This window comes from Protomyctophum bolini (assembly GCF_963924005.1).
Source record: "Protomyctophum bolini genome assembly, chromosome: 9".
In the NCBI taxonomy this organism is placed as follows: Eukaryota; Metazoa; Chordata; class Actinopteri; order Myctophiformes; family Myctophidae; genus Protomyctophum; species Protomyctophum bolini.
Window position 1 is genome coordinate 39,212,157 of NC_137870.1, and position 18,441 is coordinate 39,230,597.

Here is an 18,441-nt window from a genome sequence, read left to right on the forward strand (position 1 = left end):
TGATGTATATTATACTTACTGTAAACTCCTCTTCCTCATCACCAGACTCTCCAAAGATGTCTGCGATCATCTTCCTGTTGAGAAAACAACCAGTCACTAGTGTCCACCAACAACTCAGTAGAAAACAACCAGTCACTAGTGTCCACCAACAACTCAGTAGAAAACAACCAGTCACTAGTGTCCACCAACAACTCAGTAGAAAACAACCAGTCACTAGTGTCCACCAACAACTCAGTAGAAAACAACCAGTCACTAGTGTCCACCAACAACTCAGTAGAAAACAACCAGTCACTAGTGTCCACCAACAACTCAGTAGAAAACAGCCAGTCACTAGTGTCCACCAACAACTCAGTAGAAAACAACCAGTCACTAGTGTCCACCAACAACTCAGTAGAAAACAAACTAGTCACTAGTGTCCACCAACAACTCAGTAGAAAACAACCAGTCACTAGTGTCCACCAACAACTCAGTAGAAAACAAACTAGTCACTAGTGTCCACCAACAACTCAGTAGAAAACAACCAGTCACTAGTGTCCACCAACAACTCAGTAGAAAACAACCAGTCACTAGTGTCCACCAACAACTCAGTAGAAAACAACCAGTCACTAGTGTCCACCAACAACTCAGTAGAAAACAACCAGTCACTAGTGTCCACCAACAACTCAGTAGAAAACAAACTAGTCACTAGTGTCCACCAACAACTCAGTAGAAAACAACCAGTCACTAGTGTCCACCAACAACTCAGTAGAAAACAAACTAGTCACTAGTGTCCACCAACAACTCAGTCATAACAAAATAATAATAGTACCAGAAGCAATAACAAGAGCCGGAATGATATAGATTATATATATATATATATGACATTATTTTAATGTTTTGATGACATTGATATCGGCAATTATATAGCCGATGTGTAATATGAATATAATACACAAAAATACAAAGACAATTGCCCGGCTAGGCCTAGGACTAAAGAAATCTGGCATTGGCTAGGATCTAGCAACAGTCATGATTCTAAACTTTATTATATAGACCTAACACTGTTACAGTGTTAACTTACTAATGAAAAAAATAAACGATGTACAAGTTTGGAGGGAAAATAAAAAAGCTACCTTTTTCGCCACTAGGGTGCAGCCAATGCCACGACACTCAAGGACCCGCAAATTGTATTGATTAGGGGGATAAAGCAGGTGTTGAGAGCTTGTATATCTGCTTTTTGGTGTTTTAAAAAAAATGTCCAGAATAAGGACACTAGGTTGAGAAGGGATTTTAAAAGTGCGGCATATATCGGCTTGGCGTCAAAAAGCTCAAATAGTGGCCGATAGACCAGATAAAACACAGTAAACAACAACAAAACAAACAAACATGACATCAGTAACACTACTAGTACTCACTCTTCTCCGTCTTCTCCGCCTGACTCACTGTCGCTGCCAAACAGCGTCTTCTCGTCTTTGTTCTCGGCGTCGGCGGCGTTCATCCTCGCCTCGTCCGCCTCCTCGCTGTCAGAGCCCAACTCTCTCAGCTTGGCCGCCATGCTCTTGTCAGGGCCTCCTTCGTCACTGTCTGACACCGCTCTGATCCGCTTCATTGCTGGACATGCCACAGACAAGACAATATTGCATCTTATATAGATTGTAAAAATGTTTGGTTAAAAACAATATATATATTTTACATTTTTAACTCAAACCCTATTCTTTTAGCCACCTTACGGATGGTGTTGCTTTCACTGTAGCGTCTCTCCATCATGCTGTATCTACTACTTCTAATACTTCTTCACTTGCCCTGTAATCTGCTAAACAGTCTTTCCCCAGCAGGATCAATAAAGGTTCTCTCTAAAGACAGAAACCCAGACAAACTTGAGGCTGTTTTTCTTCTTGCATTTATATAGCGCCTTGGGCATCACAATCATTGTGCATTACATTCACACCGACGCGGTTTGAGTGTGTCGATATGCCACTTTTGCCATTTTTGCATTTCAATCCTGAAAAGTAACAGTTCAAAGGAATTCTTTAGACACACGAGGCTGTGGTTTGCTGTGATTTTAGGTGGCTAAGGGGTGGCCACATGGCTGTCTTCTGCCCTCCTCCCCCTCATGCAACAAGGTTGTCTCGTCAAACCATGTGACTCCCATTGGAAATGAATTGCGAGCTTGCGACACATGGAGGAGACAGGACACACAGAGGAGACGGGACACACAGAGGAGACAGCTGTGTCTTAGGTGTGAACGGCCCCTAAGAGGGCCTGTGTCGAGTTCACTAAACGACACCGCTCACCGTTCAAAAATCCACAGTAAACCACAGCATCACGTGGCTTATAGAGGTGAAGTCTTACCTGGTTTGTCAGTCTTGTCGTCATCATCCTCGCTGTCTGACAGAATGGCCTTCTTCCGCTTTACTGGACAGAGACACAAAATTCTATTTTTAGACCATGTTAGTTTAGGTATAGCAAGGGCTCACAACACACTTTGTAATGCTGCTCCAGGTTACTTTCATTCACGAACACAGAAGGCAGGACATACGTTTCGTCCAGTTTAGGTCTTCCTCAAGTAACTTGAGTTGCGATCCGTTGCTTTCGTCTATATGGTTCAATAGTTTGGCTCAGCACCAAGACCGGAGGATGTGCGTTATGTAATCTTATTTTGTCAGTGTAGGTGTGTCATGGAGAAAAGAGTGATTTACTGGACTGTAATTCTAAAGCTGTGACCACAGAACTATCAGACATATCAGTGTTAAAGAGAACTTTACTGTAGTTAATGACACAAACTAAACGGGAACATTATCTGGACCAGTATATTTATGCTCATAAATACACTGGGTAATCATTGACATGCTCGTGTCAACTATTTTAAAGGGCAGCCACACAATAGCTCAGTGGATAAAGACTAAAGAGGCCGTTTGGTAATCAGGTCACTAGCCCAGCTGCCCAGTCTACTTGTCTCTGAACAAAACCTTTTTTCTTTCATAACCAAAAGCAAAATATGCTTTGTTGCATGCGTTCGTTTGTGTACTGAAAGAGTGACTCTCTGAGACCTGTTTCACTTCAAACTGGGGGGGGGGGGGGGTTTGGGGGGGATTATCAATTTCTAATCGACTACTGAAGATATCTGGTCAAGATTATAAATACTCATTATGGTACCAAAAAGGCCCAAGTGCATTTTGAACTAAAAGTGTACCTGGTTTATCTTCATCATCGTCGTCATCGTCACTCGCTCCCTTCTTCTCCTCCTTCTCAGCATCACTGCCAGCCTTCGTCTTGCCTCCCGCCTCATCCTCGCTGTCTGACTGCATCACAGCCTTCCACTTCCCTCCTCGTTTCTCCCCGGGCCCCGACTCCTCCTCCTGGTCAGAATGTCTCTTTGCATCGTCCTTGGCTTTCTCCGTGTCAGAGTCACTGTCAGACATTGTCCTCTTCCTCCTTGTCGCCCCTTCCTCCTTCTCCGAGTCGCTGTCTGCGACAGCGGCCGTCTTCTTCTTCTTCTCCCCGACGGCCTCCTCTTCCTCCATGTCTGAGGAGCTCTTCCTCCTCGGTCTGACAGGAGGAGTCTCCTCGTCGTCTGATCTGCTGGCTCCTGCTGTTTTTTCATGTTTTTCTGGGGACGGGGAGGCGCTGGCTGTGTGTTTGACCGGAGACGACGACTCGTCCTCGTCGGTGTGACGGCCCCTAGTGGGGGCCTCCTCTTCCTGTTCAGAGTCAGTGCTGTGGCGCCTAGGGGGGCGCGCCTCCTCCTCTGAGTCAGAATGGTGGCTTTTGCCCCTGGGGGCCACCTCCTCCTCAGAGTCAGAACGGTGGCTTTTGCCCCTGGGGGCCACCTCCTCCTCAGAGTCAGAACGGTGGCTTTTGGCCCTGGCGGCCACCTCCTCCTCAGAGTCAGAATGGTGGCTTTTGCCCCTGGGGGCCACCTCCTCCTCAGAGTCAGAATGGTGGATTTTGCCCCTGGGGGCCACATCCTCCTCCGAGTCACTGTGATGCCTGTGGCCCCTGGGTACCACCTCCTCGTCAGAGTCAGAGTGGACGTTGCGTCCCCTGCTGGGAGCCTCGTCCTGGTCTGAGTCAGAGTGGTTGCTGCTGTGGGCCCTCCTGGGAGGAGTGGGAGTGTCGTCGTCCTGCTCAGAGTCGCTGTCCTGGACTCGTCTCGCTCCTCTTCCGGGCCCCTCCTCGTTGTCTGAGTCGTTGGTCTCCATGGGATGAAGACCGCCAATGCCGTCCTCATCCTACACACAGGTTAGTTGATGGAAGGAATTATAAATAATAATAATCATCATCATTTTGTTGCCGTCGGGCAGAAACCTCCCATTTCCATATTCTAACATTTTGTGTTTGTTTTTTTGGTAAATGAATGCCCTACTTGATCATCATATTTTAACAAGTTTGACAGATGAGGTTTCCATCCGACAGACGATATGATGATAATCTAGGGAATATGGAGATGAAATCAAAAACTAATCTCGCTACTGAAACTTTTCACATCACAATCCGTGACACAGTGGGAACCCATAATGATTAGGGTTTATGGAAGATGCTTCTGAATATGAATTCTGTTGAACCCATCCTAATACTTTTTAATCTTGATTGATTGAAATTACTTTATGTTTGTAATTTTCTTTTCTTGGGTCACAAGACAAATTTCAGTGCAAACGGATAATAAAGTACTATATCATATCATATCATATCAATGGGACTAATGATGTAGGAAAACTGGCCAGACAGAACTGCACCACAACAAATACAATGTGTAGGTTGGATGGGTGATGGTGAATCAGGATGAAACTGGAGGCTCTTTGTAATGACATTATGAAAGAATAGTCTTATTGTTACGGTAATTAAAATGATATTCGGGTATGCATGTGTGTCAGTCAGGCAGGACTGACCTCTGAGTGATGCTTGTCACTTCTCATGTCCTCATCTGAAGCTGGATGCTCATCCTGAACCGGGGTCCCACCACCATCATCTAACAGAATATGACATAGCAAAACAAAAAGAATAATAAATTATATATACACCGGTATATATAACACACCTTTATTTATTCAGGGGCAAGCATTAAGAGCAAGACAAGCTTGCTTTTTCCCCACCAAGGAGTCAAGGACTCCCTGAGTGTCGAGTACAACATGATCACAATATATACCAAAAAAGAAAAAAATCATAATGAAGTCCACTAGTCCAGTCAAAGCAGTCTTTCTTGTTCACTGTTCATTTGTGGAGTGAGACTAATGTGTCTGTGACCGCATTTGATATCCTGTATTCCCTTAATTTTGTTTCAAAAATAACATAATTTCCTAAGAAATTCCATGTAGTTTATTTTGTTTTCAAGCGTCATGTGTTCCCGGTTGAACCCCAGAGTTACAGTAGGCGGCAGTGGATCAGGGGCAGAGTGACCGGATAGGAACCACAAGGTAAATCCCGGGCTCCCCCAGTTACTGGAGTACGTTTACGTGAGGACTCAAATGCCCTTTTAATTCAGAATAAAAGTTAAATCCTGTCATGTAAACACCTACAAAAACTTAAATCCGAATGAAAATGCTCAATGCGATTTAAAAACCATTCCGATGTAACTGACCGGATTATCCCGGTGTTTAATGCGATTTAAAAAAGAATTACTCATGTATACACTCATTCGGATTTAAGTTAATTGTAGAAAACAACAGAAGACATATCACAGGTTGTTTTCTATAATCACTTACTTTTCGATGTGCACAGAGTGCACAGTATATCATTTTATCTGAGGATATAAACAGCAGCAGTTATCGTTTCTGGCTCCGACGTATCGCAATATTTGGTACTTTGTGCTCTTTAGATACCATACCTCTAAAGAAATTACACAGTATGCACATCGAATAGCAACACAGCAGACAATAATGTGTTACATGTCTTCTGTTATTTTCCCAGAAGTGATTACTTTACAAAAGGTCTCAATTGTTCATAAATAATGTGTGTCGTGAGCTGGTCCAGCCGGCTACATTCACTGCCATGTATTCATTGCACTTCCGGTGTGAGTTTGGCTCCCATGAAAGTGTCCATGAAAGTGTCATGGCGCAGCCCAGTCACGTGACCACTTCTCTTCCTTCGCAGAGCTTCCTTGGTTTACGGATCAGAAATAAAGGCTTGCCGCTCATAATCTAGGGAGCTCTCCGTGGTTTTGAACTTTTGACCAGGTGGCTATACTTCCGTCTTCATTTCTGACTTAAACATGCCTCTCGCCCGGAATATTAACGTTTCTAGAGAGACTATGGTAATGATCGCAAGGTAAGCAAGCAACATTATGCCTTGATACAATATAATCAGTGCGTTGCGTGCCCTGGCCTATTTTCATACACAGACATTTAATAAAGTACAAAACGAGATGATCACCTTCCCAGCGGAGATGGGGACCCGCACAAGCGTGAAAAAAAATACAAAGACGTAAACATATATGCCTGCCCCTATCCAATCAGAAGCCTTCCCAGCCCCATTCGAGACACATATCATCGACTGGAGTATATATCGATATTGCCATATCGATTCATAGTTCCCACCACTAGTAGCACTTCTGTTTAGAGTCTGAGACTGATGTTTTCATGGTATCGGAGGTAAAGGTTCCGTAAAGACATTGCATGAGGCCCATAGGGCAGGAGCCTATCTCTTGTTTCTGTAGTGTGAGGCAGCTTGATGTACAAGTACACCCCCTGCTAGTATGTCAAGGGACTTAACCCCAATCCAACCCTTGATGCCGAGTGTCAATCAGGGAGGCACTGGGTCCCATTTTTAGAGCCTTTGGTATGACTTTGGATTGAACCCCAAACTCCCAGTCAGGGCAGACACTCTAACCACAAGCTGGTTTACAAGGTATGTGGCTGTGCAGTGTGCACAAATACTTTGGCCAACCTATGATGTTAGTCATCTATGACTAACCTATGAAGTAAGTATTATTCCAAGTTTGGGCAGGGGTTCAGCCTGATTTATTTCCATTATAAAACTAAATTTAAATAATAAAAAACATTGTATAAAGATGGGGGGGGGGGGGGGGGCTTACTGCAGCATACACAAACAATTTGGTATGTATCGGTACAGTGGTTTGCAAGATTGGCTCCAGACAAACGCAGACAAAATCACACACATTTCTAATAAATATCTATACATTGATTGAAATCAATTTCAAATGTTATACATTTGATACTGTTCCTACACAGACAACAAATTAAATCCTTAGTAGTTCCAGCTACTCTTCCCCCCCCCCCACACTGAAACCTGAAACTAACAAATCAGGATGGATAAGCGGCAGATAATCACTAATGGAAAGGAAAGGAAACTAGGAAAGGTACTATGTTTACCCAGGGTAACTGGACTAAGCTCAACAACTTGTTTACAGCCAGGCCCTGCTCATAGAACATTTCATGGTAGGGGTTCAATACCTTAAATATGGCAATATGGCATCATTGATATCAATATAACCTACTTCAGATTTCAGTCAGATTTCAGACTGACAGTCTAATTAGAATTGCTTCTACTCCAATAATGGTCCCTGACTAGCTCTGATCCATAAATGAAACACATTAGAGCTATGGACCAGAGCTAGTCCCTGACCTATATACCGTATATATATACGGTCCGTTCCTTTAGCAATGCACGTTGTGACGAACTGACGGCTGATCAGCTAAGATATGTTCACTGCTTACGAGCCTGCGTCATACACTCTGTCCAGTCGCTCAATAAACACTTCATAATTAATTATCACAATATCAAATATCGCCACACGAAAAAATACGCTGCGAGCTTAATTGTAGAATGTAGATCATCTATTTAGGCAAACGTCGTAACCCACAACACAACTAGCAAGTGAGGTTCCAAACGGGGCTACAACAGAACCAAGAAGTAGTACAAAACTATAAAAAGGGAAAACTCTACCCGGTGGCACTGTGGAAGATAATTTAAACATGCTCTCACCGCGTAAACATAATGTTCAATACATGTTGTTAAACGATAAACATCATTAAACATGTAGGGGGGCACTGTTGTGTTTGTTAGTTAGCCGGTTTCTAATCGAGTTGTTCTTTCTCACCTGACTGGTTGCCGGACATGAAGTCTTCCCCTACGTCCATCAAACGTTCGATAACCTATAAATATGAGATAAATATGCGCGGGTTTGTTGTTATTCACAGTAAAAAACACACGTTGTGTTCTCTGAGCTAAGCTACCTGTTTAGCCCTGAGCTATTGACGTTGATGTCTCTGAGCAGCAAAATGGTGCCGCCGCTGCTTCCTGCCTTAACGCGCGTGCGTACAGAGCCACGGGTAATTTATCCCTCTAACTAAAGGCAGCCAAATATTATAATTGCCAAAAGATTTGTTTGGTATTAAAATAAGAATGTATATTTTGGTGTAACATGTCCAGTTGTCTTATAATACTGTGTATATTTTTTAATCAATATTGATTAAGTGCAGATTGCAGACTGCAGCAAAAACCCCAGCAAATTAACATTTTAGGTTTTGCAAGCCAACAAGCCAGTTTTTTCAAGTTACAATGTGACACGTTTACACATTGCTGTATTCCCTTCAAATTGTACATTGTTTCTTCGTTTTTTATTTATTTATTAGTGTTTTCCCGTGCCAATAAAAAGGTCATTTGAGTTGAACGGAATTGAAATATTATGTTTATGACAATCACTCCCCACATTCATACAGGGAAATAAAACACCGTAGTACGTGGCGCAGTCCAGAGCTATCTGGGATAATGACATTTTTATTTTTGCGATATTGTTCACTTTACACGAAACATTGTGTAACGTCACTAATCATAGCCCCGTTTTATCTATTTTCTGCCTAAAATCCCGTTCACACGTATTTATCAAACAAGAACATTTTCTATTTTCGCCGGAAAAAAGTAGTGTTCGTTAGCAGCTAAGCTAATCAACAAACATTCCTAGTCCACTTCCGTACTCCGTAGGCGTCGTCATGACGTCGTAACGATGCGACGCCATAGAGAGAGCAAGGAACGCGTGTTGAAGAATATCTACAACAACTCGAAAGATCTGTAAATATAACAAGGTAATGAACCTAAAAAACGCTTGCACATTGTCAACATCATTTCCAATCCAGTAACTGTGCTATTGACAGAATGAGAACACATTTTGTATAATGTTCAACCCAATCTTCATGCCCAAAATAGGAACAGCATGGCATGTTTATCATGATTCATGTGATATTTATTTTTGGTGAAATATACATTATATACATTATATATATATATTTAAATAGCTCTATATTCCGATTCCGATTGGGGGAGACACATTTGGAATTGCAACACTAATACATTTTAATCTGATTGCTATTCATGGGGTTCTCTCTTGATTGGCTGAAATTGCTATCCCGACATGAACTTATTTTATTTTCTGTTCAGTGCTTATTAAAGAGCTGTAGAGTCAGAGAGGAAGAAGAGAGAGAAGACACCCTACCGAACACACATATATAGCAGTGCAGTGATGGCTGTGGTATTGCATACATTTCATGTATTGAAAATACACAGTCTGATAGCAGACTGATATTGGTGGCATTCATTTAATTTAACTTTCCATGCATGTTCCGTGTGTACTACTGTAGTGTACTCACCCAATAATTAATTCCTGCAACTTGAAGTCATATATTGTCCTCTAGTTTAAAATCCATTTGACATTTCTGGCAGAAAATGTGTGTATATAGCTCCACTTTTCCATGAGCTGCACACAGACAACATTTATCTGTCCCTGACGGGACCCAAAATGATTGCTGGACTGAACAAATGAAAACTTCCTTTGGGGAGCACACATGTATGGAACACACGATTAGCAGGTGTGATTTATTACCCCCACACCAATTGCAATGGTGAAAACCTTTTGTCCAAAACTTGTTACTAAAAAATAGCAAAAGTGGCAGATCGACAAGCTCAAAACGCGCCGCAAGCTTGTAGATCTGCTACTTTTTAAAAGTAGTAAAAATATGGCGATAGGGGGTTTTCTGCTCGACGGGCGACAGCAACGATATACACTTATACAGCAGGTTTTTCTTTTCTTTCAGCCTCTCAGGATGGCAGTGAGGAGTCAGAACATGAACATCTGGGTGGGGTCCGAGACGGGCATCCTGAAAGGAGTGAACCTGGTGAAGAAGCAGGCGCTGAACTTCTGCCAAATAAGCTGCCTGAGCCGGGACCAGGAGGTGTGTGCACTGTGCTGGAGCGACCCCACCGAGACCGAGGTCCTGGTGGCCTCGCTGGACGGAACCGTCAAGACCTTCAGCGCAGAGAAGGACCTCTTCACTGAGAGCAGGCGATGTGGGGACGCCGCGCAGGTACATGGCTGGACTGAGACAAAAATTCGGCCCCCGAAATTCTTCGACTGGCCCTCCACAACCAGTACTCTACCGACCTTTTTGGTCGAGGCACATACAAATACTTGAAATATATAAGCCCTTAATAATACCACCACTTTTACAGAACAACATAAATGATACACAACCAACAGACAACTAATTAACATTTGGCCCAGACCAGTCCACTACGTGTCGGCCCACCAGACATATGTCTGGTACGTTAAGTGGCCAGTCCAGACCTGCGCACGTATAGGATAGGAACGTCCCTCATCATTACTGTTAGTTGATGGTTAACCCACTGAAGAGGCCGATTATAAATATAGTTCCTAAATCCTAACAGTTTTCTGAAAAACCTATGTTGCTATACTGGCGCCCAAGGACCCCCAAAATGATATATTATTTGGCCTTTCTCAAGATATTTTGTTCCAGGGACCCCAAGAAGCTTTCCCGGTTTTAACTGTCATGCCAGTAATTGCCATTAATGGACCACTTCAACACTTTTCAACATCTCTTCATATAATTGGTCCTCACTAATGTTCATGATAAAAATAAAATCACACCTGTGTGAACCAAGTGGTGCAATTCCCCCCCCCCCCTCCCTCTCTCTCTCTCTCTCTCTCTCTCTCTCATTAGAGACACAGCACTACCCCTCTCTCTGTTTCTGGCGCCCCCTTCTGGTATAAATAAGTAACATACTCAGGCTCAAAGACACACACAGGTACACAGGTACACAGGTGGACAAAGCTGGATGTAGAAGTGGTTGCACCACTTAAAAACACCACCATTTTTTCCTACTCAGTCTGGTGTCTCATAGGAGGGCTTTGGACAGTTTATTACTGTGACATGCCAAAAAAAAGCATTGGACTTTACTGAGCTTTAATCCATGTAGGGTCGCTTCACTGGCCTGGCCATGGCGAAGGACTCCTTGGTGACGTGCGTGGAGACGGGCGTGCTGCGGGTGTGGGGCCCCGAGACGAGCGGCACAGACGAGTCCGCCAAGCACACGTTGGAGATCAGCGCCGGGAAGAGCGTGTGCAGGATGCGTCAGAACCCGGCCAAGTGTCACGTGGTGGCCACCGGGGGGCGGGAGAACGGCCTGAAGATCTGGGACCTGGAGAGGCCCGACAAACCCACGTTCACGGCCAAGAACCTGAGGAACGACTGGCTGGACCTGAGGCAGCCGGAGTGGGTCCGAGACCTGGCCTTCATCCCCGACTCTGACAAGGTGGTCACCTGCACAGGGCACCACCAGGTCTGTACGCTCAGTCTTTGCTACTGACCTTTGTGTTTTCACTCTACATTCAAATGAAGGTGATATTTAGTTTTTTTTGTTAAAATAAAATAAGTATTAAAAATACCTCTATATTACTCATTGATGGAATGTTTGTTCAGGAACAGGAGTCGCCATGTCTTTACAGCCTTTTAGTAAACAGAAATTGCATTTTCACGTCAAGATACCAATTTGATCAAATCAGCAGAGAGAACTTGCGCTGTCAGGATACAGATTAAGCAAGTGAGATTGGAAGTGTTGACACAAAGAAATGAGCAGACACAATTTTAACTGGTGTATATAGTTTCAAAACGAAGCTGAATGTGTACTCTCTCCTGATTAGCTGAAGAATTGCAACCCCCTGAAAATGTGTTTTCTCCTTGTTGGAAAGATGGGGAGACCTTGTTATTGAACAAAACTTTTAACAAGTATCACTTAAAAAAACATCACCCTACCATCTAAATAATCTATCTTTGCTGAAAATAGCCACTGTAGTTTTCTACAGCGGCCAATTTAATGCGAAAGTTTTCCCCAGAATATGAATGATGAAGTGGTTAAAGCGTCATCTCAGCAGGTCATTTGACTAGACTTAAAATTTCTAACCTATTTTTGAAGTGTATAAAATAAACCAACGTCTGAATGGGAGTGTTGATTATCAATGTGAATTGACCGGACAATTCTTCTTTAAATCCACCCCAACCAACCCCCCTTTTCTTTAGGTCCGAATCTACGACCCCTTGTCGCCGATGCGCCGGCCCGTCCTGGAGGTCACGTACGGCGAGTACCCGCTCACCGCCCTGTCCGTGAACGCCGGCGGCGACACAGTGGTGGTGGGGAACACGCAGGGTCACATAGCCATGCTGGACCTGCGGAAGAAGGGCCTGGTCCGGGGCTGCCTGAAGGGGCTGGCCGGTGGCGTGCGCAGCATCCAGTGCCACCCGTCCCTGCCCGTGGTGGCCTCGTGTGGCCTGGACCGCTTCCTACGAGTCCACAGCCTGGACGACCGCTCCCTGCTGCACAAGGTCAGCGCTGGAAGAAGTAGTAGTAGTAGTGCTCTGATGGGCCATTCTACTGAATTGGTTCAAATTCAGAGTTGGAAAATTGTGTGAAACTTTGGAAAAACTTTGACCATATTCATGTTGCACCAGATCTAAGAGACACATAATGTAGTAAAGGCACAGTCAATTATCGTAGTTACTTTCCACTAACCAAAACATTTCAAATAATTGTAGTGGAGTAAGAGTGCAACATTTTCCCCTGAGATGTACTGTGGTAGAGTAGAAGTATATAGTGTTGCAAAATGGAACTACTCAAGTAAAGTAACTAGGCAACCTCAAAAATGGCACTGAAAGTACAGTCAATTGACTAAACTGTTCCACCTCTGCAGGTGTACCTGAAGTCCAGACTCAACTGTCTGCTGCTGTCCAGCAGAGACATCGAGCAAAGACACGGCACCGGGGAGACGGCGACAGAGGAGGTGAAGGACGAAGAAGGAGAGGATGACGAGGTGTGGGGGGCCTTGGAGGTGGTGCAGGAGGAGGAGGAGCAGAGGAGGAAGAGGAGGAGGAAGGAGGTGGTGGTGGAGGAGGAGAAGGAGGAGGTGGTGGTGGAGGAGGAGAAGGAGAAGGAGGAGGAGGTGGTGGAGGTGGAGGTGGTGGAGGAGAAGGAGGAGGTGGTGGAGGAGAAGGAGGTGGTGGAGAAGGAGGAGGAGAACGGTACGGAGGAGAAGAAGACAACGGAGGAGAAGAAGACAACGAAAAGAAAAAAGAAGTGATGGAAATGTGGAAATTCCAGACACATGGAGGCTGGAGAAGGGATTCAGTAATACAACACAACACAGAGGATTCAGGTTCAGCTCTGGAATCAGTCGGGATCCGGAGCAACTGGATACAAAATGGAGGAACCGGAATATGTTCCATCACGTTTGGAACCGTTACCGTCACACTGTCAGAGCTGGTATTTGGACTTCACGTCTATGCTGTACAATTACAATACCGGTGGTTCTCAAAATTGTTTGATTCCATTCGTACACTCTCAAAGTGAGACGTGTAAGGGTCCATTTGGAGCCCCCTATAGGAATCGGATCCCAACCCTAGTGATTAGAGCCATACAGATGTATCGGTCTGGCCGATATGTTGCCATTATTTTAACCACTTTCAACCTTGCTTCCCTATTTGGAAAAGTAAAAAAAAACTGACACGAGTCTGTCAATTGTGGTTAAATAAGTCACGTTTGTGCATATTCTTTATTTTATATTTTGCTTGCCTGTTTATGGACATAAATGGAATTGGGTGGTCTACTCTAGGACGCTCAAATCTGGCCCAAAAATCTCCCGTCAGTCGGGATCATGTGATCAGGATGCGTCTGACAAGAGACTTGCAGTATGTGATAATCCTGGAACATCATGACAACCAGCATATTTGTTATATAACCGGGTCCCATTATCTCAACTATCCTGCTATTTATCCAGTGGGGCAAACACGCAGACCCTCAGAACTTGCTATACAAAGTAAATAAAAACCAGAGAAACGTTTACAGTTTATTGTGCAACAGCATCAAATTAATCGGAAAAGAAACATACATTGTCAATATAGAATGCATATGGATATTTAACAGACAGACGGCTTGTTAGTGTTGATGTCTGTCACTCATTTAAATCTGATTTGTGCTGCCAGTGTGAACAAAGCCTTACAGCTAGGTCAGATCCCAATAGAGCTTTCTAACCTATAACACAACAACCTTCACACAAACGGTGTACATTACATTTAGACATGATTAAAGTTATGTGACAGAGAATTCCACATGTACACCTCTTTTGTCAATGTACTTGTAACTCTTTCTCAAGCATTTGCAAAGTATTAAAGTAATCTCCTTTGGGATTTCCTCTAATCTTTGAATTTGTTAGACATGTGTATGGGTTGGGTACAGCAGAATAACAGGTTAAAAGCGGCATTTTTCATAACGGGTTAAAAATGCTAAATGGATTAGACAAAAAAGCCCAAGGTTTGTTTCCATTGTGGTCCATAACCGGTGTCCACAGACTCCACACCCATCTATAAAGTTTTATTATAACAGTTTAATCACACAAACCCTCGCATCCATATGCTTGGCATGGCATAACGTGAAACATTGGGTGGAACTAGATATACAAGCTTGCAACATGACTTGTGTCCCCCCCCCCCCCCCCCCCTTACACAAGATTTGTGTAAGGGGGAATAGGAAGGGACCAATTATAGGGACATCGCTCAAAAAAAGTATACTGTATACTTATAGGGTTTAAATGGTTAACGGTAGAGTAAATCAACTCGACTCTTTAGTATCATACAGTATATACTATATATTTAGAAAGACAAAGCTGGACAAATGTATTCACACACAAATAAATCCTATTCCAACCTCACCATAAGTACTCTGGTCAGGTAACAGAATATGTATGCACCTGATATAACAGTATCTCCACCTGGTACTAACATAAATCCTATGATCAGATAAGCGAATATGTATACCCCCGTTAGTCTCACGATGCCAGACTGTTGCCTCCCACAATTCTCAAACGCTTATGTCATACAGTCTGAAGCTCTGAAAATGATCAGAGAATAAATGAGATGTGACACCTCAGTTTCCTAATATAGATACAAAATAATCAAAGTATATATAGCTTGCTGCTTATCAGAAACGGAAATTCTAAAATAAAATTAAAGATCTTTTTTTAAATATATTTTCGTGAACGGAAATGTCACACGATGGCTTCCATTCTGGGCTTTCGGGATGTGTATACTTCCAGACTATACTGTATAGCGTTCAGAGATCGTGGAATAGCTGTCTGGCTACACCAAGACTAGCCTCGGAAACCCAGACGTTTTTATTTCAAGGAAGAAAAAGACTAAGCTGGTAGTAACATGAGTAACATGCTCTATGATCAGAATATAACACAAACATGAACGAGTCCTATGATCAGATCAAGCAGCAGACTTTTCATTTTGAACTGTAAACATAACGGTTATGTGCTTATTATGCTATGGGTATGGGACACTGAACGGAAAAAGGGAGCAGGTATGGGTACAACTTCAGTTATGCACAGAGCCACACAAAGGCGCCACAAGCCACTTCATAGTCGTCACTGATTCATGAGTTGTGTAGTCTAGAGCACAATTTCCCAAACACGTTACACATCATTACCAATAGACACAACTTAATACCAGGTATAGAGGCGGCACACGCAACTTTGAAAAGTCAATTTAAGCCACAAACACAAAGGCACCGAGGACTTCTACAAGAGCTGACTTTCCCTTTGAATTGATATTGGTCCACTTGATATTGGTCTTTTATAACCCTCTTTTATAAGGACACTCTCAGTGAAGTGAGCATGCTCAGAACAGCATCCATAATTGTCCCGGAGTTTACCAGGAACACGTGTTTGTGACATCATGCCAGCCAGGGGTCATCTTGCCCATTGGAAAAGGTCAGCACAGTTCATAATTCATAATAATAATCATCTAAAATATGGAGATAATTAATCTAGACCAGTGATCATATTGCAAGTGAGCCCACAAAATAATTGACGAAACAAAGGAACCGATCCAAAGTCTTTAAGACGGTCCTTCATAGTGGACCGGGGACACGATTATGGTTTTCAAAGCCGTTATTAATGTAGGTTTGTTAGCAGCCTTTCTCACCGCTATTCTAGCAACTAGCTTGCATTTAGAAGTCCCCAGATGTATGGGTAGATGGTAGCTCCCCGATCGTCTTAACTAGAAATCATCTGGCAGAAATTGGGCAATGGGTTCATACTGTAACCAGAACCAACACTCCGGAATGGCTTCTGGGAACTCCTCAGGACTACAACCAGTTTTAACTACAGTACTGAACAACTTAACCACAAAAATAACTATACATTATTTCGAAAATAGCAGATCTACAAGCTCACAATGCATCGTAAGCCTGAACATTAGGTTACAGTGGTTAAGGCAAAAGAAGTGCAGTTATGTCTTGTATGTGCCTGTTCTTTATGTTACACAATAAAAACGGCTTCAGCAATATTTAAGTGGCTAAAATTAGAGATATATATTAAAAAAGAAAAAAAAAACATTAAAATAACACTTTAGTAGGGTGATATGTAACACTATAGCAGCTATAGACAAATTCCTTATTTTAGCATTATGGATGCTAAAACAGAAGCAAATCAAACATCACAATCAGCAGTCTAGTCAGTGTAACAGCGTGACTGAGTCACATATCCATGTCACATTTTCACTACACTTGCCTCCCTGACAAACGAGAAAATACGACGATTGGCGGAGAACGACCTATCACAAAACATCTCACAACATCACAGAACATCTCACCACCACCTTTCCATGACATCTCAGAAGCACCAAAATATCTTAAAAATCTCCCAGGACATCATAGAAGCTCAGACCTCTCACTACCTTCCAAGGAAAGTCGTTGAAAAGCTCCCATACATTTGTTAACCTCTCAGCACCTCCCAACCACTGGCTAACACGTTTTCTTTTCCTTAATACATTATAATCACCCTCTATACAAGTAAAAACATAGTAATGGCCCATTTTTCCCTCAATAGGGACTACTTCTGTCGCAAGTTGATGTCCTTTTCCCATGTGTGGTCCAGTCCAGCCCTATGATAATGTAATGTATGGGAATGTGCTAATATAAATATAAAAAAAATATTGTTTTGAGGCTCATATTTACCATAGGAAGTATTAAGTTGCTTTTTTATTTATATATATATATATATGGTGTTTATAATTTAAATTCTTTGTTATATAGTGCAATTATAATGTATTAAGGCATATAAGGCTTATTAGCCAGGGATCCTTTTAAACATCTTAGAACCTCTGACCTCTCACCACCACCAGCAATTCAGTATACACGACAACCTCCATGAACCTATTAGAACTTTCCCAGAACATCTCAGAACCTATTAGAACTTCCCAGGACCTATTAGAACTTCCAGAACATCTCAGAACCTATGGCAATGAACCTCCATGAACAACTCAGAACCTATGACCCATGAACCTCCATGAACAACTCAGAACCTATTAGAACTTCCCAGAACATCTGGGAACTTCTCACTACAGCTCAGTAGAAGCGCCCAGAAGCGCTCACCACCAGAACCTCTAAAGCCTTAACCACAACAAAGGGTCAAGGCGGTTTTAGCGTTGTCCCTGCGGTGTGATGTCTTGTTGCACGTTGACCCTAGTGAATCAACGTATGGAATTCAATGGCCCAAACCACACCAAAGGGTCGAGACGGTTTTAGCGGTAGCTCCTTGCAACCGTTTGGACCCAAGGAGTTGCATGGTGACCCTTTGGTCTGGTTAGGACTTAAGGTCAGACTTATGTATTCCAATCGGGTAACCTACCGTAGCATCCTATATTGATCACTGGTTCCCAAATACTAGGTCGGGTTCCAAGGTTGGGCCGCAGACTAATTTGTATGGGTTAAAAAACAACTTGTAGATCTGCTGTTTCACTAGTTTGGGTCCCCGGGAAAACGTCTAATTTCTATTTTGGGTCATGGGCTATTTGGTCTTGGAACCACTTCTATAGATAGATATACTGTAGATCCTTTTCACAGCAGCTATTATCATGAACAGCACAGTGTACAGTAGGTAACATTACTACTAACTAGTGTCCCTGCATGAACAGCACAGTGTACAGTAGGTAACATTACTACTAACTAGTGTCCCTGCATGAACAGCAGTGTAGGTAACATTACTACTAACTAGTGTCCCTGCATGAACAGCACAGTGTAGGTAACATTACTACTAACTAGTGTCCATGCATGAACAGCACAGTGTAGGTAACATTACTACTAACGACTTTAGGACGGTAC

At 43.0% G+C, this 18,441-nt stretch overlaps 2 protein-coding genes and 1 long non-coding RNA gene across 7 annotated transcripts in view; 1 reads left to right on the forward strand and 2 right to left on the reverse strand.

The window, feature by feature from the left end:
- The window catches only part of iws1 (interacts with SUPT6H, CTD assembly factor 1), a 54,215-nt gene extending 45,982 nt beyond the window's left edge, over positions 1 to 8,233 (reverse strand). For all 5 annotated transcript variants that reach the window (XM_080772577.1, XM_080772578.1, XM_080772575.1 and 2 more), the window contains exons 1-6: positions 8,036 to 8,233; positions 4,869 to 4,948; positions 3,173 to 4,211; positions 2,332 to 2,394; positions 1,395 to 1,590; positions 20 to 74 (exon numbers count right to left, since the gene is read on the reverse strand). In XM_080772577.1, the coding sequence (XP_080628703.1) occupies positions 20 to 74; positions 1,395 to 1,590; positions 2,332 to 2,394; positions 3,173 to 4,211; positions 4,869 to 4,948; positions 8,036 to 8,075 (1,473 nt within the window). In that variant the 5' untranslated portion in view covers positions 8,076 to 8,233. The remainder of the gene's footprint in view (positions 1 to 19; positions 75 to 1,394; positions 1,591 to 2,331; positions 2,395 to 3,172; positions 4,212 to 4,868; positions 4,949 to 8,035) is intronic.
- Positions 8,234 to 8,890: 657 nt separating this feature from the next.
- Positions 8,891 to 13,689, forward strand: wdr74 (WD repeat domain 74; the record flags this gene model as incomplete). The annotated part of the gene is made up of 6 exons (XM_080772062.1): positions 8,891 to 9,020; positions 10,026 to 10,295; positions 11,206 to 11,568; positions 12,306 to 12,608; positions 12,974 to 13,192; positions 13,663 to 13,689. Exons 2-6 carry the CDS (start codon positions 10,035 to 10,037, stop codon positions 13,687 to 13,689), a joined length of 1,173 nt encoding a protein of 390 aa, XP_080628188.1. The 5' UTR covers positions 8,891 to 9,020; positions 10,026 to 10,034.
- Positions 13,690 to 14,112: 423 nt separating this feature from the next.
- LOC308321174 lies at positions 14,113 to 18,419 on the reverse strand. Its single transcript, XR_013964594.1, has 2 exons — positions 15,838 to 18,419; positions 14,113 to 15,727 (listed from the first exon to the last, which is right to left on the reverse strand). It is a non-coding gene; the product is annotated as an uncharacterized lncRNA (long non-coding RNA).
- Positions 18,420 to 18,441: the final 22 nt, after the last annotated feature.